Raw genomic sequence first — 23,571 nt, 5'->3', positions numbered from 1 at the left:
TGACAGACCTGCAAAGCTATGAAGTTGAAGGCATCTTAGCACTTCTGAAGCCTGAATTACTTCAAAGATATATGGATGGACAAGTCCCATATTAAATAAGATTTTTTATATTTTTGTTGCAAATATAGAACAAGTACTTCTGGCTCAAACGTATATTAAGCACAGCAAAATATGTTTGTGCTAAGAAAAGCACAAAGAAATCAGAAAATGTCACATTTTCAGGTAGTATTTCTAAACCCAGTGATTGGTTTCTAAGAGGAAGCAAGAAATATGTTCCTAACAGCAAATGTGGTGCTTCTACATCACAAAAACTTTGCTTCAGCTTTTTAAAAAGTAATTTATATGCATGTAAAAATAGTAACATTCATTCCTGTAAGAACTAACACTCTGACCAATTGTAGTGACACAGTGGTGTCACCTCCAGCAAACACACTGTATTTGCACTTTCTCTGCTGTCTCATCTGCTTAATTTACAAAGACTGCACAAGAGTTCTCTTGTCTTCTCTCCTACAAGCTCAGCTTTAAACTTCAAGCTGCCTTCCATCTGCTGCATACATTGTCTACACTAATCACAGCATCATCTTGTTTTCTTTTCTGAAGTTAGGAAGGTTTGCAAATGACATGGAATGCACGCACCTAAACTGGCAGCAATGTGATAAATGTGGAAATACCTTAGATTGCCTAGAAAAATGAAGGTATGAGACTTTCATAAATGCCAGCATAAAATGGCTTGCATTGGGATTTGCCTGTAAATTAGCTGAAAGAACACAGCACAAATGATGGCACCACAATGGTCTATGCAGGCTGCAAGCTGCTGCTTCACACCAGAGCTACCTTTCTAGATATAGAAAGAAAAAAAGGTCCAAGTCTTCCTGCCTACTTGTTAATCCATTTACACAGAACTTGCTACATAATCCCTCAAAATGAAAATCACTTCAATTATGCAGTGCATGATTTTAAGGCACCAAAAGAAATGTAGTTTTTCATTCATGCTGCATTTTCAAAATGGAAAACTCAAGGAACATTAATGATTCAGAGGTCTAAAAAGCAAAGAAACTGAGTAAGAAATATTTTTAGGTGTATAAAATTATGCACCCTCACACTGAAGGTGGCCTACAGCACCTTGTGCTACAGTACAAATTTGCCCAGCAGGTGAAGGGAAGTGGCTCCTTCCTTTCTGCTCAGCACTGTGGAGGCTGAATCATGTAATTGTTTTGGCTGAAAGGAACCTTAAAGGCTCATCTAGTCCACCTCCCCTGCAATGAGCAGGGCCATCTTCAAGCAGATCAAGTTTCTCAGAGCCCTGTCCAACCTAACCTTGAAAATTCCAGGGATGGGGCATCTACCACCTCTGGGCAACCTGTTTCAGCCTTTCATGACCCTCATCACGAAATAGTTTTCTTTTATCTGGTCTGCATCTACCATCTTTTAGTTTATAAACAATCCCCTTGTACTACCACTATTAGAAAGTTAGTCCTCATCTTTCTTATAAGCTCCCTTACTGAAAGGGTGCAGTCAGATCTCCCTGAAACCTTCACTTCTCCAGACTAAACAACTCCAGCTCTCTCAGGCTTTCCCCGCAGGAGAGGTGCTCCATCCCTCTGACCAAAGAGCTAAGAGGCAAGTATCTTACCTTGAAATTGTTTTCTTTTGGTTTTCTTCTCATTATTATATTAAATGTCTCATAGACATCTTCTGCTCCATTTTGGATTGTGTTGGTCATGTCCTGCTGATACTGGTTGGGGTCCAGAAATACTCTGTATGTTCTGCAATCACCTTTAAGTCTTGGTTTCGGTTCAGGTCCTGCCCATAATGAAACAGCAAAATTAGAATTTGACTCAGTGGTAAAAGCAAACTATCATTCAAATAAGTGATCCATAATTGTTCCTCAAATGAAATTCAGACAAATTTGTATGATGAAACTAATTTCTGCGTAGCAATGGACACATTTTCACTGCATTATTCCAACAGTTTTTGAATAGAATCTCTTTTACTCCTTAACTCAATACTGGATTTATTTAATTAATGTAGCTACATCAGATTTTACCAGAGGAAACTAGCTGACCTTTCTCAGGCTGCTTATGGAATTGGTTTGTTTTTTTCCATGTATGTAACTAATTCAATGAGCCTTCTTTAAAAGAGAGAAAAATTATCAATTAGCCTGTTAAATATAAAAAAAAAAACAGAGACAGAAAGATAAATCTCTTGAACAAGTTTTGGGATATCATACCTTCTTCAATGACACGCCCCTTCTCATCCAACATGCCCTGAATTTCACAGCCTCTGACATACACCAGGCCAGTCTGCTCCACGAAAGGCTGTCTCCTGTCAAACTTGGTGCCGTAGGGCTGCATGGGACGCACCGTGATCAGGAAGCAGACGTCGTGCTTGCGCAGACCTGAGCCCCAAAAGGAACGGGCAGAGATTTGATTGAATGGCATTGTCCTCATCAACTCCTTAACATATGTATATAAAAGAATGCACTCATATTTCTTTTATAAAATCCCACCTGTATATATTTTGTTTTGCTTCAAAATACGCCTTGAACTCAGAGAATACAAAACCATAGGACACTATGATATAATAGATATGAAAACTAGAAGTTGAATGCTTTTTTCATAAGAACAAACATTATTTCAAGATTATTCTTCTCCCAATAATCTTCCTTCGTTATTTTTACCTAATTATTTTCAATTATCTCTAAGAAGTGTGGCATTAATCTCTTATTCTCATTGCTTCCCTCTGGACAAACCTCCAATTCCTTTTTTTCTATTTTTTACAACAAGTTAAGTGCAGTGCCTAGAACTGGGCACAAAATCCTAAACCAAGTTACTTTAGTTATCCATTTAATAAAGTAAAAGGTCGCTTAACCAAGTTACTTGCTTACTGTTACATTCCAGTTTATGAATTCCAATATAACTTGAGATTTTGTCTTTTTCCCTCAGTACTAACACAATGTTGGGAATCACATTCACTTGTGAGCAATGATGACCTCCGATCCTTCTGTTCTGCAGAGGTACTGCCTGTTAAGTTATTCCCCCAACATGTATTTGTACAGTGACTTGTTCTTGCTTAATAATCATCCCTGTTGAACTACATCCTACTTGTAAAATGCTGCTTCTCCAATTCACTAACATAATTCTGAACACTAAATTTTCTCTCCAGTACACCTCCAGAGTCTCAGAGATCTAAGACACCTTCAAAGTTCAGAAAACATGCTGTATTTTTCATGAGACAAATAATTCCTCATTAAGCACCAAATACTGTTCAACAGAAGGCAGTTTCATCAAGATCCTGTTAAGTCAGGCAATGATTTATGAATTCTTCATCTCCGTTTTGATTTAGTTAAAATATTATTTTTTACAAATCATAAAGGCTGTTTTAGTATTTAAAAAGCTAAGTGCATCACTATATAGATACCTTCATCATAGTGAATTCTCTGCCATCCTCCTAGATTTTTTACTTTAAGAGAAATCTACAGCCCCAAAGCGGCATCTGCTCATTTATCACACAGTCCAGCTTTAGCATTTGTGCTATGTGACCTGCAATCACACTATGCAGCTCCAGCACATTTATCAGGTTTCTCTAACAAAAGAGAAAGGAGTGACATTTACTGATAATCCAAGTACAACTACATGCTTCTATGTCACTTGCCAACACAGTCAACTAAAGTTCAAATCCCCAAGCCAAAGAAGTGTCGCCTGTGGATACTTACAAGAAACAGTATTTGATACAGTCAGCACTTCATAATATTCAAACATACTGTAAACTGCTGAAATGCACTGGTTTGAAGTAAATAAAAATCTGTCCTCTCCACTTCTGTATGAGATAGATATCACCTTCCCCATACTTTTCAATATGACATTTTTAGCTTAAAATGCTAAGTTAACTTTCCACAGTGCTGTAAAGGACAGCATTTTACAGTTGGTCACTGACTGACATCAGTCTGAAGTAATAAACATTCTGTTCCCAATGAAACGTCTAAGTAATTATTTCAAACTTCACTTTATGAAAATATAAACTCCTTAAACTTGGAGTTTGAGTAACTGTCTTCTAAACAGTGTATTAGGATTGACAAATCTGTACCATGGATTAAAACCTCCTTTTCTCACAAATAAGACTACATCAAAATGTATTTTGATGAGCACCTATTCTGAGCACTTTATTTCAAAGCATGTTAAGTACCTTCCCATTCATCTTTGATGTTATCTCGGACATTCAAATTAATTGTAACGTCTGCTCGCACTCGCATGGGCCAGTTTTCACCAATGTTGGGCTTGGCCACCTCCACCACTGTGAAAGAGACAATAGGCTGTGCCATCCTAGCCCATCCACCAAAGACCACACCTCCATATTCTGATAACCTAAGAAATAAACACCAAAAGTTTTTTAGTCATTAGCTGATAATAGATTCAATTCTTTTTTAAACTACGAAAAAATTAACCCCACAGTAACTTATAAGAAAAAAATAGAATTCTTAACTTTATGTGCTACTGAATTAGATTCATGATGCAATCCCGCATTTTAGAATCGAAGCATAACATGACTTATATTTCAAAAAAACAAAGGCAAGTTATGCTAGCATTATTCAAAAAACTCACAGAGACAGAAGATAAAGGAAAGGTAACAAAAAACAAGTACTGAGTATAAAAGATATCACACCAAATAAACCCTTTAAACCAAAAGAGGATTAAAATGTGGCAGATGGCCACAAATTCAAGAATACTCAGTAACATCCCCTCAGACAGAGGAGTTTATGACGTTTGCATATTTTGTCAAGTCAGCCATGGAAAATTAACCCATCCATCTTAACACAACTAAGGCTTTTTGTTAGCATCCAGCATGCTGCCTTTAACACACCTGCAGGGATACATAACCACAAACCCCTAAAATATCAACCCTTGGCATGTCAACACCTTATGGAAGGATTAAGCACAAACCACAGTATCTATGTAATAATTTTAACACATTTGTTACTATGTACTTAGTATACACACAGTATCAGTTTTTGATTCCTAAACACACTTTGATTAGAAGGGAACTGACTGGTTTACACCAGTTAATAAATATTACCATGGTTTCATCCTACTGACACTGTCTTCAATGTCCTGTCTGATCTCATAGGTGGACTCCAAGCGGAAAAGATTGAAGTTCCTCAGCAGGTAGTCATGGAGAGTCAGGAACTGCAGATTCAACTTGGGGAGTGCAAGACAGCCTAAGGATTTAAGGGAGGAAGGAAAGAGGTATTTGAGGGACAAACAAAAAAAAAATTAATTAATACACTGTTTCTATGAATTCATACATACATGCACACTTTACTGCACAACTGCCATCCCTGTTATCCTTGGAGATTCTAAAACTTACCCATTTTATTAATACACACCTCTAAAAAGCATGTATTTTTAAGGTTCTCTCTAAAAGAACGTGCATAAGATTGAAGGTATTTTCATCCCTCTAGCACTAATACAGTGAACTACTTAAATATTGAATCCATCAATGTATTCAGACATCAAAATGAAGTTTAGGAAAATCAAATGCACAACAAAGTAATGGTCTTTGGAAATGCAACAATTAAGTTAGCATTAAAAAATTATGAAAAAGGCTAATAAAATAATAAAAACCATCCAACGATTTCCCTATTCCCATGCCTTATGTTTATTAGATGCCATAAAAACCATTAATGTAGAAAAAAAGCTTTAAGTCAAAAAATCAAATTTTAACACGCATCTCTAAAGTCTGTATTACTGCTTTGTTTTTTAAATGAGAAAGAAAAACATAGGAAGATTAGATCCTACTACACAAGGAGTATTAGAACTCCTAGACAGGTTCTAAAGCTTTTTCCATTGTTTTAGGATAGTCTTGGATGAAAATTTTCCATAATTTTAATTCCTGTAAGTTACTCATCTAATATTATTGGACTACTATTCCAGTTTGATACCTATGTTTAAGACCTGTGAAATCATCTTGCTTTTGAAACTTCCAATATCATTGTTGAAACCTTTCTCTGGTATAGGTAGTACATATTGACTTTCACATGCACTGAGAAACAACAGCAATGAAGAAAGGCAGCAGAACACAGTAATTTATATTGTGGAAAGCCTGATGGTGATAAAATACTTTAACACATTTCCCAACACCAAGTAAGAAACCCTGTCCTGTTAAGCTAGTTATATGCACAAAGGGCAAGGTGTGAAGCAACACCTCTTTAAGGCTGCACAGTGTTCATCAAAGAGACATTCTTCTTCCCTCATTTTCTAAAAGGAAATAGAAACAATACTCCTAACATTCTTGGGTTAAATTACTCTTACATAAATTTTAGACCAAATTTATTTAATTACTTTTAAGAACACAAAAAAACCCTTGTAAGACCACAAAACCAACACTGTTTTGTTTGAAACCAGGACAGGAGAATACATGGAGATGAAAAAGAGAAAGTGTAAACTAAACTAAGAGAAGGAAAATAGAAAAAAAATTACTTGTAATAGTCTGACAGCAAAAGAAATACTTCACAACAGCACCATCAATACCATAATTCCAAAAGTGTTCACCACAGGAGGAAATGCTTCCACTAGCAACCAGTGTTACTTGACAAAATTACATCTCATCATTAACAAAACTTCTTTAATGCACTATTAAAAAGTCACAATGATGACCTGCCTTCTCCTCCTGCCCCCCCTTCCCTCCCCCACTGTAACCCATATTGCCATTAATATATTTGGCTGATCAAAGATAACCACACAGCACACAGAAGTCAACAACCCAGAACAGGATGAATGACAGTAGAGCTGTCCTGACCTGCATTTAAGAACCTGAATGGTTCAGAGCATTAGAACAACCTATGATACCCCTGATCTTACTCTAAGATACTGGAAGATGCCAAAATGCTGTGTGTAAGTTTCTTGGACAGAATAAACAGAATACATCAGAATTTTTTTTTTAATTGCAGCATTTACTGAACTACTAATCATACCTTCTCCAGAGTAATATTCAGTTGGCACAATATTTTCATCCCAAATAATCTTCTCTGTGGGATAGAGAGGCATCTGGTTGAGCTGTTGAATTTGAGATATTCGTCGCTCATGACGGGAAACCTAAAGAAAGGAAGCATTTCAAATCTCTGAGTCAAAGAGGAAGAATAAAGATATTCTTGAAACAAATAATAATTCATAAGGTGGTCATTTGAGTTTTCTCCATCAATATTTTTCTAATTAAATATTTTAATATAACTAAATGCAAACAGTGACATCAGAAGATGAACAAAGACATAGTCCAACTACTGGTCATAGTACAAGAATCAAACAATCCTTTGGGTATTCAGCAGACCAAAAATGGCACAACAGAATTGAAAATACTCAGTCAAGGCTTAGCAGAGAATCAACTTAAAATAAAACTTATTTTACTTTCCATTAAAAATATGGTCAGTACTAACATACTACTCATTCAGTAACTCATTCAGTAACTCATTCAATACTACTCATTCAATAACTCATTCAGTTAGACTTTGTTTCCTCTTTGGGACACAAAAAAAAAATCTATCCAATACTAAAATATGTTATCTGAACAAATATCTTTCCATGGCAGCCATAGGCATATCACTACCTTCAATACCTTAGAAAACCACATAAACTATTTTTAAAAAAATCAACCACAAAACAAACTCATGAATGAGATTTCAAATAAACAGCTACCGTATTCTGATATCAAATTAGAAGCCTACAATAGTATTGCTATACCTTGAATATCCAAAAAACCATGACGTGCATCAAACAATATTTCAAATTGGTTTGGGGCCCAAATAGATACTGAATATCTAGATCTACTTTATCAGATATTTTTATTTTTAAATGGGACAAAAACTTTTTCAGAAGAACTCAAAACTGTTTCCAGGGCTCTGCTTATTGACCTAAAAAAACATATAGTTTCTCATGGAAACTATATTTATGAATAGGCATTTTCGAATACTTAATTTATATGGTTTTAAACCCCATCTTAACATTCCAATTACTGCAACAACACTGCTGTGGCTCACAGGTGGCTCAGAAAACATTCTAAACGACTACTTTACTGCAGTGTAGCTGCTGGACGCAGCTATGCCTTGAGTTTTCAACAGAAGAAGTGCAAGGAGCATTATTCATGTTTTCACCAGCAATTCCAGCAGGAACTCCTTCTCGTGGCTCGTGTCCTCCCCCTCGGCCAGCGGCGGCAGCAGGCACAGGTACGACGCCACCTGGTGGAGAACGTTGGAGCTGCACGGCGAAAGGAAAACAAGAAGCCTCTGTCACACTGAAACCAGAGACCGCACCTACTGCAGCTGCCTTTTCCTTAAAGAAAACTCCAGCCGTCTGATTAGACCAGAGCTAAGCAATTACGGGTCAGGCTTTTAAGTGAAGTTTGTGTATAAGGTGTAAGCTGAAACCCTCACCTACAATAAACATGGCAAGGCGTCGATATTTTTGTATTATTTCAAGAGCTGACACAGAAGCAAGCAACAAAGCATACACTGCCTTTGTCAAAATACATACTGCTATCCTTTTACTCACAGCATTTACAATACAGTACAGTTAATACAGTGGCATGCTTTCATGATTTCTGTTGTAGTTCTTCTACAGAACAGAGCAAAAAAAAATAAACTAAACACGTTAGACGTTAACTATTGGCTATGCACATCAGAAGTCAGAAGAAAAAAAGGCTGGAAATTTGTTAAATTTAATCATACTGAGAACAAAGAACTTCAATTTCAATTTGCTAACTTACCTAAGAGGTCCAAATAACTTCACCAGTGCATCACGAGTATCTACTGCAGCTACATTTGAGAGTGCAAAGTCGTATAATTCTGGGAAATGTGCAAACGCTGCTCTCTGCAAAAGATTCATGCATGAAAAGTGGATGTAAGCATATTAATGAAATGATTTAATAACAGTTTAAATACTTAGAAAAAAGCACAGTTTCTTCTGGTTCATAACATGAACCACTCTATGGACCCCACCAGGATAGAAATACAAGCCAGATTGAATCTCCGTTTTTCTTAACACCATCTATTTGTTACTCCTCTACTTCTGACACAGTATCTTCCTTATTTCACCCTTCTACCACCATTTGTTGTCATTAAAATAAAACATATGGAAGCAGATACACAGCTTTGCAAGCAACTAAGAAAAGCCAGGAAGAGGTTTAACTTAACCATGCTTCCTTGAATTGTTCTGTTAAAACTGATGCAAACAATTCTAAAAAATGTGAGTGAATTTGTACAAGGGACCACTGTAGGCATATGTGCACACTGATCTTGAGGAAATGCTGCCACCTACTGCATCACCACAGGGTCCTACAGCATTCTGCTTTCCCTTAACAGACTTAACAGGAACAGCTCATTTTGGTAACACAAGGTCAAAAATGCTGATGTTTTGCTAGAGCATATTAATTAGTCATAGTCTCATCCACCATGCTGAAGCATTACACATCTTCAATTGCTACAGACAGCCAAGCTAAAGTTATTCCTGTAACTCAAGAGGGAAAATAAAGGGTTTGATTTGGGAAATAACCTCCTGCCTATTCCAAATGCAAATTAGACTACAACACCAAAACCAAATCCTCTGTCTCTCATAAGCACTTTATCCTCTAGTTACCTGCAGAGAAGTAATTCTGTCATAGTGAATTGTAGTCATCTCATTCTCTGTCAAAGCATTTCCAGTCTGATCATTGATTTCAAAGCCAGTGTAGAATTTGAGCATATCTAAAAGCTGAGACATCATCAATATAAATTAGCGGATTAACAATAAGAGACACCCCATGAACACTACAAACAAAACCACAGTTTAAGAGGACAAATGCACAAACAAGACCTCCTCAAAGTTCTAGAAGAACTGGGAGTAGTATCTGAATTTTATACTTGGCTGATGCACAAAATAGTTTTTGTTAGGTATCTCATCTGCAAGCCATCAAAATTTCAGTATAGTCCACAAGCAATACGGTTTCTTGATATACTAGGGCTTGAAATTGAAACTCATCACAGTAAGGTGATCTAGCCAGAGGCTGTCACTGAACCCAACTTACAGCTTCCTGCTACCAAAAGGGAGAGGCCTTGTGCCTTTCTGCCCTCTCTGATGGCAGCTCTGAAGTTCATCTGACCTTTCAATAGGATTATTCAACTTGGAGGAAGAAAATTATTCAGATGTGCTGCTGCCTCTGTGACCCTCAGAGAAAATGAACAAGTGGCAGAGATGGGGGACAGCAAGCAGCAGGAAAGGCAGCTGAGATGCAGGAAAGGGGACAGATCTTCAGATCCTGCCATATAAAAAACAATGTACTAGCTTACATGTAGCTAACATGTAGCTTAATGTACTACTTACTATGAGTGAGTAAACTGAAGGACAGAAGTGAAAAACAGCTGCACTGCAAAACAGTGTGAAGTCAAAATGAACGAGAGAAGAATGCAGTGGAGACAACTTCTGCTATGTGTGTGGTAAAGCATGCCAGAAGCTGCACTGCTTTCTAGCTTGTACTTTTAAGAACTCAAAATCAGAAGCAGAAATATTACTTTGCTCTTGTGAGAACCCACCTGCAGTACTGTGTCCAGCTCTGGGGTCTCCAACACTAAAACACCTTGATGGAAAATGTCCAGAGGAGTTTACTATAGGGCTGAAGCACCTCTTTTGTAACAACAGGCAGAGAGTCGAGACTGTTCAGCCTGGAGAAGGCTACAGGGAGACCCTATAGCTTCCTTTACAGTATCTAAAGGGAGCTACAAGAAGGATGGAGAAGGACTTTTCACAGAACATGTAATCATAGGACAAGAGGGAATGGCCTTATACTGAAGGAGGGCGGGTTTAGATTGGACAGTAGGATAAAACTTTTCACTGTGAGGATGGTGAAGCACTGGAAGTGGTTACCCACAGATGCCCCATCCCTGGAGGTGTTCATGACCAGGTTTGATGGGACTCTGAGTAACCTGATCTAGTGGAAGGTGTCCCTGTCCATGGCAGGGGCATTGGAAGTGGATGATCTTGAAGGTCTGGTCCAACCCAAGCCATCCTGTGATTCCATGAAATGCTATGTGAGTAGTTACACACATAGGTACAGGTAAGAAAAAATACTGTGTGAAAGATTTAAATAAAGATGTAGTTTGCATCAAACAAAAGCCTATTTTTAATAAAAAGAAACCAACTGCAGCATTCAGAAACAAAGGGAATGAAAAAGTTCTTTTCAAGAATTTTGTATCTCACCTGGCAGAAGAGATGACCCTCTTTTTCTCTTTTAGCAAGACTAGACAGGTAACAGTGAACAACAAGATGGGAGTCATCCAACACTGTATTAAACCAGCGCCGTGTGGGAAGCAAAGCCTACGGTAAATAATATCATGTTAATACAACCGACTCCTGAAAAAGTAGGAAGTCCTGGCTTCTCAGGATTTTCCATTGCAAGAAGGCATATTAAGATAGATTGCTGCAGTTATTTGCATATCTAATATTCTCACAAAAGTATTAAAGCAGCAGTTATGTATGCCAAGACACTGGGTTGATGCAGAAAGCTGCTATGAACAGTCCTTTATGTAACGGGGAGCATGGCATGAACTTGCCATGAGTGAGCATTCATCCTGCCAGTCAAAAAGTAAATTAAATAAAGCAATTATTCTACTACTAAATGTCTACAGAATGAATGTGTGCTACAAATGATAAGTCAAACTGCTTCAGCATTGTTTTAAATGTCTGTTTTCTACACTAATTTAATGAATTTTAAGCTTGAGGTCATTAAAATTGCCAACTGCTTCTTCTAAATATGATAGGGTATCTTCTCTTCTTTGCAAAATACTCAAGTATTTTTCAAATCTTTAATAACAACACAAATAGAGATCTTTTCTTCTCAATGTAAATAGATTAAGCTGCTATATGTAGCAAATGTTGAACAGCATACGGTAGAAGACCACAACAATTTAAGTGAAAAATTAGCTGTTCTCTACAGACTGAATTTAGAAAGCCAAAAAGCCATCAGCATGAATCACCATCAGTTTAGAACTGAGATGAAGAAAAGAATCTGTACTAGAAAATGTTGGTTGCCCTATACAATACTTATGAAAGCAAACTCATAAAACCATAAGAACTCTCCACTGAATTATTACTTTGAAATTATCAAATCACCAGTTTTGATATGCAGCATATACACTGTAATATGAAACAATAATATTCTGAAAAAAGCCAAGTAAAAAGAGCCCATTAACTCAGTACATGCTACAAAGGCAATAAGACTTGAATTTACAGCTAATTTCTTGTTTGCTTGTTACAGTCACTTGAACAGGCTTTATAAACCTGTCTGAATTCTAATCTTTCTATAATACCTAGAGGGAACCAATCTTAAAAATGCTTCTAAGCATTTTAAGTCAGACAGACTTTAGTTCACCTTCCAACATGTTTTCTCTTACCAGAGTATATTACATAAAGCAAGCTCTAATTTAAATTATTCAATCTATTGCAACTACAAGCACAGACTACTTCAGTGATTTAACAGAGTGAGCCTGCAGAAATTCACCACAAAAGCATTTTAAAGTTCCCTGTGATACCGTTTCAGAAAACGCTTGTTTTATTTCACAATGCCTTCTAAATCTGAAGTTACTCTAAAATAATACTCATACTAATGAGAATCATACTAATACTCATGCAAAAAATTGCAAATGAATGCCTTTTAATACTGGTACTGTGGTGCTTAAAACTGTCTCACTTCCTCGGTATCTGCTGAAAAACTTCACAAAACCTTGCTCCACGCCTTATGACTCTAATAAACTGCAGATCCCCAGACCTGGTACTTCTAAATAATGAAGTCTAGGCAAACAGGAATAGTTTGCATTTCAGACTACTGCTGCTTTCTGGGATTTAACCCAACAACACAAAAGAGACTTTAAGTGACCTGTTATGCACTGGGAAGAATAATTCTGAATTATTCCTACCAGATTAAAGCATTACACATTTTCAGAAATGGCCAGTATTATTACCTCTATTCCAATTAAATCCTCTTCATTAAGCACTTTAGGATCCTAGTTTTGTCTGCTGGCTTATCAACATTGCTGGTCAGTTCCCAGTATGGATGCAATGCTACAACCTCTTATTTACAGATGGAAAATCACACAACCATATGCACAGCTATGACATAAACACCTCCTATTTGGAATAAGGTTGTAATAATTACATTATGCACTTTAACCCTAGAAAAGTACACCTGGAAACTGGCTGAATCCATTTAAAAACTTACCTCAAGGTCTAGCATGAGTTCAATAAACCTCTCACAATAATGAACTTTGTCCATAGAAATAGGACCTGGACAAGAAAATTTTAAAAAGTTTAAATTGATCCACATCACAATATACTTACACTTGAACAATTCCTTAAAAACTAAATAAATGCTACAAATATAAAAGTATTAATTTTAATCTTGTTAAAAGCTAATTAAATATTATTCTATTTTTAAAGCAATCCTTTCTTATATTAAAAATTCTTCTGGTTAACAATTAAAGAGTAACAGAACCAGAATTTCAGGAGTGTTTTTATCTGCTTTGAAAAACCTTGAATATAACAAGCAAAACTGCTCACTTCCACAAGGTATCACTTCCCCATTATGTTTGTTAAGAGCTTTTAATGCCAGGTACTCAAAAATACATTTTTAAAAGCTGCAAACAAGATGTGTGCAAAAGGCCTTGACCATATTCAAAGGTACTCATAGGTGACCACTAAGAAGCCTTTAGAATCATGTCAAAACACACCACATCTCCCTTAATGACTTTCCAACTCTTACAGCCTCCAAAGAAATGTTGAAGTAAATCTAAAACAGGTTTAGCATAATTAGGAAAACAGAAGGGATAAGTATCCTTTCTGAGGAACCCACATTACAAAATTTACAGCTCAGGTAAGCACTGAAGTTTGCTACGAGTTTAACAGAAAAAGGAAAACTCTGGGAACTGATTTCACCCAAATTGTGCTGTGCTTAGAGCATAATAACCCTTTTCTGTTAAAAGGCTAACACCTTCCTCCACAAACACTTTTCCTTTCTAAATCAGGCAGGGAGATAATTTTGCTTGTCACAATGACTCAAGAGCAGTCAAATCTTACAGAATTTCACTTCACTTAGGCTTTTGTTCTTACTGTAAATCAACAGTATGAACAGACAGAGCCTTATGATATCCATTTATACCATCTATTTAATAAGGTACTTAAGTAAGTATGAAATGCTTTAAGGCTCTAAGCACACAGTAAAGAATATCAGTTCCCAGAAATATTGTTTTTACTAAGTACATACTGAATAGAAGAAAGTTTAAAGTAGCTTTTTACTGTTTAATTTTTAAAGTATATACAGATTTGAATATTCATTTTGATATGAAATACATGCAGACAGGCATAGTGTTCACTACAAGCCTCATCTGAATAAAGTTCCCAACCTCAGGCTGATATCCTAAGGGCTAGTTGCTTCAGCAACACAAAAAAGATTTTCAAACAGATTACCAGATAACAAAGTAACATAAGAAACACAGTTACCTGAGACAGGTATTGACTTTAGAACAGAAATGAATTTCTGAATGAGCTGTGAAAGAAATCTTCTCTCTCGATATGCTCTAAAATTGGACATATGACAAAAGAATTAATATTCCTTAAATGCAGACTAGAAGTATATTGTAGCTTTCACAAATACAAAGTTGGCTGCTTCCAAATTATTATACTGATAGTAGGTTGCTTTGAAACACACCTAAACTGTTTAGATGATAACTTTTGTCTCTGCACTCAGGAAGACAGATTAGCAGCCTACATTTTTGGGCACAGAAACTGGTTAACAACCTGTGCTTCTTACTGTGTCAAGGAGAAGTCAGTCCCCTCCTACACCTTAGCACACTGCAGCACAAAGGCATTGGAACATTTAATTTTTGGTGAGACAGACACACATTATTGAAATACTTGCATAAGCTATATACCTAAGAATGAAACACTTGCTAAAGGTCGTGAAAAAAAGTGAGTAGCTATACTAATATTCTTTTGTGCTTTCATCCTTTAGTTTTAAGATTTGACATCACAAATTCACTGACCAAATAAAATACGAAGTTCTATAACAGTATTTTGCATAAAGACTACTGAAAAACAGAACAGCTTCCAAGAGACCACGTATGATGAATCCTCATTGGCCACAGGTTTTCAAAAACCACCTTTTTCATTGAAACTATTTTAGCTGAAACACAATGAATGCATTAAGGAAAAAAGGCTTCTGTACATACTGCATTCTTGACTCTTCATCCATTTTTGCATCATTTTTCTTAATTAGATTCCAGAATTTTCTTAGTTTTGGTGTCTTTTTCAACTCTTGTTCCAATCGATTCTGTAATGTTAAAGTGATATTCAGTCACCAAGGAACCTTGTTTTCATGAGGTAAAAATACAGTCCAGTTTTTTTATTAAAAAAAAGGAAAAAATATGTAACAAACTGAAATAAAGAACTGTCTCTGGCTACTCTCACTAAGTATCACTGTGAAACAAAAATGAAATAATGCTAGAGAGTCCAGCCATGACTAGATGTCAGCTCCATTGCCTCCCTGTGACCTCATTGCCTTGTCTAAAAATTATAGCTTGAAGAAGCTATAAACAACAAAGCTCAGTTTTCTGAAAAATTACATAAAAAACATTATTACATGGAAATTTGTAACAAAAAAAAAAAAAAAAAAGATTTAGCAAAGCAGACAAAAATGTAATTCCATAGCAACGCTGTAAATATTAGAGTTTCTCAACAGTATTCCATGAGAATTTACTGTACAGGATTTGGACACTGCCTAGAAAACTGCTCTGCCAGTTAACAGTGTTATGCTTACAGGTTGTAGAGCCATCCACATGGGTAAGGAAATCAGCTGCTGCACCTGTCCTCTGATCAAATCCACTTCCTGTTAGAAAGTCACAGACGATAAAAAATTTTAGAACATTCTTATGTTTTCTGATATGCCTGTCTTACAAAATACATTTATGTACAGATCTGACAAAACTATTTATATTGTTTTATCAGATTTGAAAACTTCCTAACAGGAACCTGCACTATAACCCTACCCAGAGACACCTCTGTATTTTAGGTTCTTTTCATGGAGTCTGTCAGTTCTTAACACTTCACCATGGGCCCCATCCATGCAAGTACTTTTAGGACAAAAGCTGCTGAGAACTGATGTTCCCTCTTCCATCATTTCTTATTCCTGAACTCACCCACCGTGCTTTCTCTACTTGTTTTTAAGCTGTTCTTTGTCTCCTGGAGCTCTTAATTTATCAAGTTTCTCTCACTTCTACACTCTTCCCAGTGGCTGAAACAAACATTTTCTCCATGTCAGTTCAAATGTGCTCTCTCCAACTATGCCTACGATCTAGATCCACAAAGTTTTCCTTCTTTCCTGAGCTACGGAAAAATTTCAATTAACATCTTAAATACGTCTTCATGGACAAATACTCCATTCTCAGCACTCTGAAACTTCAAACTTCAGTGCTCTTCACTAAAAACACTACTGTACTATTCCATTCTGTCTTTCACAAAGAAGGGCAGCTTCTAACAACAGTGTGCTTTCACAGGCACATTTTCAACAGTTTCCCTATCATGTTTTATTGGAAATACGCTCTACAAGAAGGATTCTGTAGTCACCATCAAACTATGTAAAATGAAGATGCATTGTACCATGGCCACTACAGAAAAATACTATCTCAATAAACTATATACATAAAGTTCAAGATGGTTACTGGCTCCCAAAATCAACTAATACACTTTCTATGTTGTTTTGTCTGAGAGACAATTTTATTTGTGCAGACCCTGATTTTGGATAATACACCCCACATGAAATATAAGTAAGGAAAAAGCCCAGTAGCAAGAGAGGTTAGTGAGCACTGCTACATATAACAGGTAAAGTGTTCTTCCTGCTTGCTACTTAGGATCTTTAACTCTGTTTTAACCATGGATTGAGAACACAAGTTGGTCTATTGCTTTCTTAAAATTAACTCAGGAGAACTGCAGATAAAACTTGTATCTAAACCTGGTTTCAAAAGTGAAAAAAGCCTCACTGTCTTTCTCAATAATTAATGGAAATAATTTTGTGCTATTTCTTAGGCAAACTAAAAAGAGCACAGTAGTAACTGATCGGTTTTAAATGTAAAGCATCTTTTCAAAAATAAATACATAAATTTTACAGTACCATTTTTAATACAAAAATTTATATTAAATCCTGTTTTTTTAATTGTCTAACAGCCAATCATTCACTTGCGATCTATCATTTATGACCTTGTATCAGAGAAAAGCAAATGGGTAGAGAGAGATGAGTCAGAGTCAAAACAGAGGGTAAAAGCCCTCTGGTACTGTTTTCCTGAAATCCGAATTTTGCTTCATCTGTCTTGTAAGAAAATATTGCTCAAACTAAACTGCTACAAATACAAAACAGCATAAACACACTGGAAATATTTACATTTACTTTTAACATACCAAACTATTGAAGCAGTGATCAAGGAAAAGCAGCAGGATTGTCTGTTCATGCAGAGAGTACTCACTCTCATTTTCAACCAGCGAAGCTTCCAGTATGCGTTTGAAAAAGAAAGGAAAATGTTCTGGCCTTTTTTTGAATGTCTAGGAATAGAAGAGGAAGGTAACTTTGAGTCAGGTTGATAGAAATAATTTCAATCTTCGTTCACATAACATAGCAGAAATTCTCTAAATCCATTTAAATCTATAAAAGAAGGGATTAGTTTTTTTCATTTTCATTTATTCTAACCAGGCAGCACAAGCAAAACAGACTAATGATATCCTTCTGACAAGGGATCCTCCCCCTAATACCTTCTGCATAGTCTAACAGATGATGCACAGGACAAACTAAACAAGAAGCACAGGTGAAGTCTTGTGGGGATGCTCACCTCGTGACTGCACAGAAATACTCTAACATCTCCCAGCTAGAAGATAAATGGTAGGTTTTGGCCAAAGCTATGGCAGCCTTAAGTGAGGTGCAAAAAGTGAGCAAGTAAAAACCACCAGAGATTAATTATAGTCCTGGAACTTCCACTGAGCTACGTGAGCAGGAAAAAGATAAACTGGATAATCACCAAGATAAAGTCATTCCTTTACAAGGGCAGTCATGTACCAAATAAATTTAACTAAGCTGCTTGGAACATAACATGCACCTGACATTTTACATCTAGTACGTGTGCCAGAAGAAAAGCACACAGATAATATATGAGCAAGTTATTAATCCTTTGTGCTTTGCCAACACTCAAGTAATGGCACACATATTGAATTAAGTGTGCTTCTGAAATAATGCCAGCATAGAATGCATAACTAGGCTTCTGTTGTTGAGATAGCCTGTAAAACCTGGATTGTTTGTAGAAACATTAAATAACTTCTAAACCTACCATTACCAAAAAAAAAAATACCCAAACAAACAATATACACAAAAGAAGAGTAAGACATTGTTTTAAAATAAAGCAAAAAAGGTAGAAACCAATATGCACATGTTTTAAGCAAGGGGTTATACAGATCTAGAAATCCTTCTTTTTCCTTCAATATCAGAACAAGAACTTCTCTGTAAATACTCAACCTCTGTCAAGTGGCAAAAAAGTAAATGCTGGTGATAATGTTCAGCATCTCACAGTAGAACCAAGGACTTTCACACCAGAAGGAATCAAGTAATTTTTCACCTGTCCATTCCCTTCTCCAAAAAAACCCACAAAGTTTGAAACACCACATGAGGTATTCCAGTTGAGGCACCATTTCCTTTTTAACACTACAAGCTCTTCTACCTTCTGTCACTGTAAGTGAGCATGCTGTAAAAGCTGCAACTTGCAGATCAAAGTCAATTCTAGCTGCAATTGAAATCAGTTACCTCCCACGCAGGGACATTCTCTCTGAACTTCTCATTCACCATACAGCAGATTGACATTAAATATGCCTTACTGGACACCTCTGGAGAATAATTCATCCATAGGTAATTTTCAAGGTACTGACTGTGAAGAGATAAAGAGTATTTCATTAGTTGCAGCCACCCACATAATCTGTCACTCATTTAAAAAAGCAGTTATCCACAAGGCTTTTTTTCCCCTCCTTCCCCCGAAAGCCATCTTCATAGTTTGTGAGTAGTTCCTCAAGTTACCTCTCATCTAGGTCACTGAAGCAAAACTTGTTAGACTCAGTAACTGATGACACTAACACTTTCACAGAAAGGACAGGAACCTCTGACTCTATTCTGCTGCTGACATAGAAATCCCAGAAGTCCATTGCATGCCATTTGTTAGTGTCAAACCCTTAACCACAATTGACATTTTTTTCTTCTGCACTTTTTCTAATTAAGATGCAAAAAACCAAGGGAAGTTTGTCCTTTGTAGTTACTGGTACTAACTTAGGGACTTGAGCCTTTCTGAAACATATAATGCATCTCAAACAAAAAACATCTCATATTTTTTCTTAAGATTTGAGAGATATAAGAACCAAATAGAACATAAAATACTGTGGTTTTAAGTACATATTGCTAATATTTATTTTATATCTTTTTAGACATACTCTGTAAATTCTTCCAGGAAAGTCTGAAGCAGTTGTGAACTACTGTTTAAACAGATTTCCATTCTTTTTCAAGAGAAGAAAACGTTAATGATGCTGCTGCAGCACGATCCATTTTTAACCTCATACTAAGAGACATAATCCAAAAACTTCTCTGATTTCAGTGAGTTCTGATTTAAGGCTTAATGATACATTCCAAATTACAGACCCAAGTTTTTCACTTATTTCATTCATACTCTCTTTCTCAGTGTTGTACTTACACTAGAAATTGAGAATCATAAAACAAGACAGTCTGAGATGTCACTTACATTTATGGAATTATTTCCTCTTTAAACTAAGGTTCTCCTCACTTAATTTCCTCAGTACACAATTCCAGGCCTTACAAAGTATGAATGAATACACTACCTTCAAATTGTCTTACTGCCCTGCATTTGCTTCTCACCTTTACAGGTTCCTAGGAAAATATAACTCCAAATTTCCCTCCCATTAGCTCACCTGAATTCAAGAAGCATTATCTTCCTAATCGCAAACCTAAAAAGGAAAAATTAATCAATTAACACAGGAAAGAAAGCCTCCCACACACAGAGCTGCATGGAAAATGACTATATTTTCCTTTATTTCATTATATAAGGAAACTTGTAGAAACACTCAGGAATTACTTCTGTCCTGACATTTCCATGCAATAGCAACCACTTGAATGCAGAAGCAACTGCTGGAACACTGGAGATGCTAAAGTTCATAGAGAGTCATTAAGCAATTAAATTCACATTTAAAAGAGACTAATGTAGGCCTTTCAAATATAAAAACACCACTTCTAATAGCCTTGATGATACAAACTGCTAGCGGATGAGAGCGTCTCCTGGAAATCTACAATTATATATTTAATCTGTTCATAATGGTGTTTTGTTCTTAGTGACTGGCAATGGAAGTTTGCTTTGACTCCATACGACAAATTCTTAGATTGCTTTCATACAGGAATAATACAGAGAATTCTCTGCAGAGCTCAATCTTCCCCAAAAAGCTCCAGCTACAGTTACACCTCTTTTCTGCACAGAGAGCTGCAGGATGCAGTGTATCTCGGATTTGTCTCCCCCATCTAACAGTACAATTTACTGAAACCACTTTTCCTTCATGAATCTGGTAAGAGCAGCCAGAACAGCAGAGAAAGTTAGAGGCAGTGCACTCTGCAGCAGTTTTTTTTCTTTACATTCCTTAGTGACAAAAGAAGAGATCAGCCTTCTATAACTACCACAACACAACCAACATAAAAGACAAAAGACCACCAGGGAAAGTGTCTGAAAAATATTCACTCCAACCATCACGTTTAAGGTTTATGGGCTTAGGAACTCTCTTGTTACCACATTCAGACTTTGAAATACCATCATGGTTAAATTACTTAAATGAAAATTACTTGAGTAACTTTCATCTGCTTTTAACATATAGACAAGTTTGAAAGTATTCTATCAAACATTAGAAACAACTCCAACATTGTTAATGCTGGAATGGTAGTAAATAAGAGAAAGCAACCGGTCTACTTACTTTGACCTGACAATTTCTTTTGTGTATACATCTTCAATGACCTATGGAAAAAAAATTTAAGAGACTTTTATATACCCACTAATGTGATTCAAAATGCATTAAGACATTTTACTCTGAATTAGATACTCTCTGCTTACAGCTATAAAAATACTTTCAATAAGTTTTTTCAACAAGAATGAAAGAACCTGCACTGTAAGTCGTAACAGAATTATAGTCTGGCACATTTTGACATCACATGACACAGAGATGCAGTTCAGCTGTTGATGTACATCCTAACAATCTACAGTTCTAACTATCACAAATACTACAAAATAAACTGAGGCTAAACGGAGATTTAGGCAAACATCCACAAGGAAAAGAAACTTAACATTTAAGTACCCTGCAATACACAAAACCTAACACACTATGCCAAATTTTAAACATTCAAAATGCACATATCCACCAGAATGGCAATAAACTTGTCTGATGGAAGCTTACCAAAAAAGCTTTTAGAAAGAATACAGTTCAGTAATACCTGCATTTTCATCCCTATTTGATTTCTAAAAGTAGAACCTCTTTAAGCATCTTTTCACCTCAAAGGAGATGCTTCAAAGTCTTTTGCCCTCATAACTTCAGGCCAAAATAAACTGAATAGAATACAAAATAACTGCATGCTACAGCATACCTTCCTGAAAGTGCCTACATTTATAAACTGCAAATACATAACAAATTACATTGTCTCAAGCAACAGTTGACCTTCCTAGCAGTCTCCTAATAGTCTCATATAAAATAAGCAACACTAAATATTGGCACATCACAGACTGGTTGATCCTCATTCCTTAACAGCCCCCAACAAAACTCCAGTAGAAGTAATTACCTTTACATCAAAAGACAATGTTTTCTTCACATGTGGAGCCCAGTATTTATTTGCTAACTGCACAAGGAAAAAAAAAAGAAAGGTTAAATACATACATTTTCATGTCAATGACACAACATCTCTACAACATATCCCATCACCAAACTTTATTTCACTAGTATCTTGCTTAATTTCAGCTTATGCTAACTACAAGTAACAAAATTATGTTTTTAACAGCAATGCTTATCAACCATTTAAGGCTGATAAGCACTGCTGTTTATAGGCTTTTATGCCTAAACCTCCTTCAACAGAAATGTGATTCTTTGGAAAAATTTCAGATGCACAGGCTGCTATCTAAGAAACATTTCCTATTCTTAACTAACGTCTAACAAATCCATCAAAAATAAGCCATAAACTTTTAGGAACTGCAAATGCCAAATGGCTAGAGATTATGCTTCCTAAGGAATCTGACAAGTAACTAGAGGCGATATAGAAAAGTCTATCATTTTAAGGCTCTTTGCTGCAGCTATCACTTCACCAATACTCCTGAGCAATGATGACAAGAGGTTCCTGTGCAACTTTATTCAAGCCTCTTGATGCTCTAGAAGAAGGAGAGTAGATTGAAAAAAAAAAAAAAAAGAAAAAAGAAGAAGAAAAAAAGAAAGAGGACTTGTAGGAAATCACGTAGAACTTTAACCAACAAGGAACTCTCGGCAGCTTTTCACACATTAAAACACGCCTTACAGCGATGCGCAGCGTATTGCACTGATGCGTTTGGCAGCGCTGCTGTGTAAATCCCGCTGGTCCGGAAGCGCGGGGGGAAGCACCCTCTCGTACAGGACAGAGGCGTACATCCCAAGACCCTCTCGCCATCACCCACGGCCTGCAAAGGCTATTTAAACACCGCCAGAACGGCCCTTCGAGCCCCGGCTGCGGCCGCGGCAGAGGCGGCCCGGAGGCGCCGCCGGCCCTACCTGTGTCACGTACTCCGCGTTGATCTGCGACACCGTGGGCGCCACGATCTTCTTCGGCGGGGCCGAGGACGCCGCCGTCGCCGCGGCCGCCGCCATGGTGCCGCCGCTGGAGCCGCCCGGCACAGGCCCCGGTGCCCCGGCGCTGCCAGCCCGGGCTAGGCCGAGGGAGGGATCTCCGGGCCGGGAGCAGCGGAGGCGGGAGCGCTTCCGGGGCCGGGAGGGCTGGAGCGGCCGCGGGGAGGCGGGCGGCGGCCGCGCCATCTGCTGCTCCCTCCGTGCCGCTGCAGCTCCCTCTTCCTGCAGCGCCGCAGCTCCTTCCCCACACCCCCCCTCCATCCCTGCCGCCTGTCAACGCACCGGGTTGCTGCCACACTCAGCTTTCTAACGCTTACGGGGACTCCTGTTTTATGTATCACTTGGAGCGCAGCTTTCCGTCCATCTGACGTGAAAAACCCCCACACTCTTTTTAATATCAAACTGTTGCCACCGACTCCTGAGCGTGGGTGAGCGCTCTGTCCCATCCACAGGTCCGAAATTAAGGCCTTTTACTTAAGAGTTGGCCAGGATGATCCTTAAGGGGACCCTTCCAACTCAGAGTACTCTGTTGAATCTCTTGAAATGCGTGCAGGAAAGGCAAAGGTACAAGGGTAAAATTGCATGCTCAAGGAAGTCAACAGTTTGGTAATGCTTTAGAATGGTTTGC

At 37.3% G+C, this 23,571-nt stretch overlaps 1 protein-coding gene across 1 annotated transcript in view; it reads right to left on the bottom strand.

Annotated features, from left to right (window-relative positions):
- Positions 1-23,067, bottom strand: part of AQR (aquarius intron-binding spliceosomal factor) — a 47,215-nt gene extending 24,148 nt beyond the window's left edge. The window contains exons 1-19 of the mRNA XM_054635079.2: positions 22,869-23,067; positions 21,916-21,972; positions 21,060-21,100; positions 20,016-20,051; positions 18,850-18,970; positions 17,463-17,603; positions 15,829-15,897; positions 15,242-15,342; positions 14,514-14,590; positions 13,237-13,301; positions 11,220-11,336; positions 9,624-9,737; positions 8,755-8,858; positions 8,144-8,246; positions 6,971-7,091; positions 5,074-5,215; positions 4,186-4,364; positions 2,231-2,398; positions 1,634-1,803 (exon numbers count right to left, since the gene is read on the bottom strand). Coding sequence (XP_054491054.1) covers positions 1,634-1,803; positions 2,231-2,398; positions 4,186-4,364; positions 5,074-5,215; positions 6,971-7,091; positions 8,144-8,246; positions 8,755-8,858; positions 9,624-9,737; positions 11,220-11,336; positions 13,237-13,301; positions 14,514-14,590; positions 15,242-15,342; positions 15,829-15,897; positions 17,463-17,603; positions 18,850-18,970; positions 20,016-20,051; positions 21,060-21,100; positions 21,916-21,972; positions 22,869-22,964 — 2,022 coding nt within the window. The 5' untranslated portion in view covers positions 22,965-23,067. The remainder of the gene's footprint in view (positions 1-1,633; positions 1,804-2,230; positions 2,399-4,185; positions 4,365-5,073; positions 5,216-6,970; positions 7,092-8,143; positions 8,247-8,754; positions 8,859-9,623; positions 9,738-11,219; positions 11,337-13,236; positions 13,302-14,513; positions 14,591-15,241; positions 15,343-15,828; positions 15,898-17,462; positions 17,604-18,849; positions 18,971-20,015; positions 20,052-21,059; positions 21,101-21,915; positions 21,973-22,868) is intronic.
- Positions 23,068-23,571: the final 504 nt, after the last annotated feature.

The sequence above is a fragment of the Agelaius phoeniceus genome, chromosome 6 (assembly GCF_051311805.1).
Source record: "Agelaius phoeniceus isolate bAgePho1 chromosome 6, bAgePho1.hap1, whole genome shotgun sequence".
Classification (NCBI taxonomy): Eukaryota; Metazoa; Chordata; class Aves; order Passeriformes; family Icteridae; genus Agelaius; species Agelaius phoeniceus.
The sequence above is the reverse complement of the archived record's forward strand: the minus strand, read 5'-3'. Positions and strand labels throughout refer to the sequence as shown.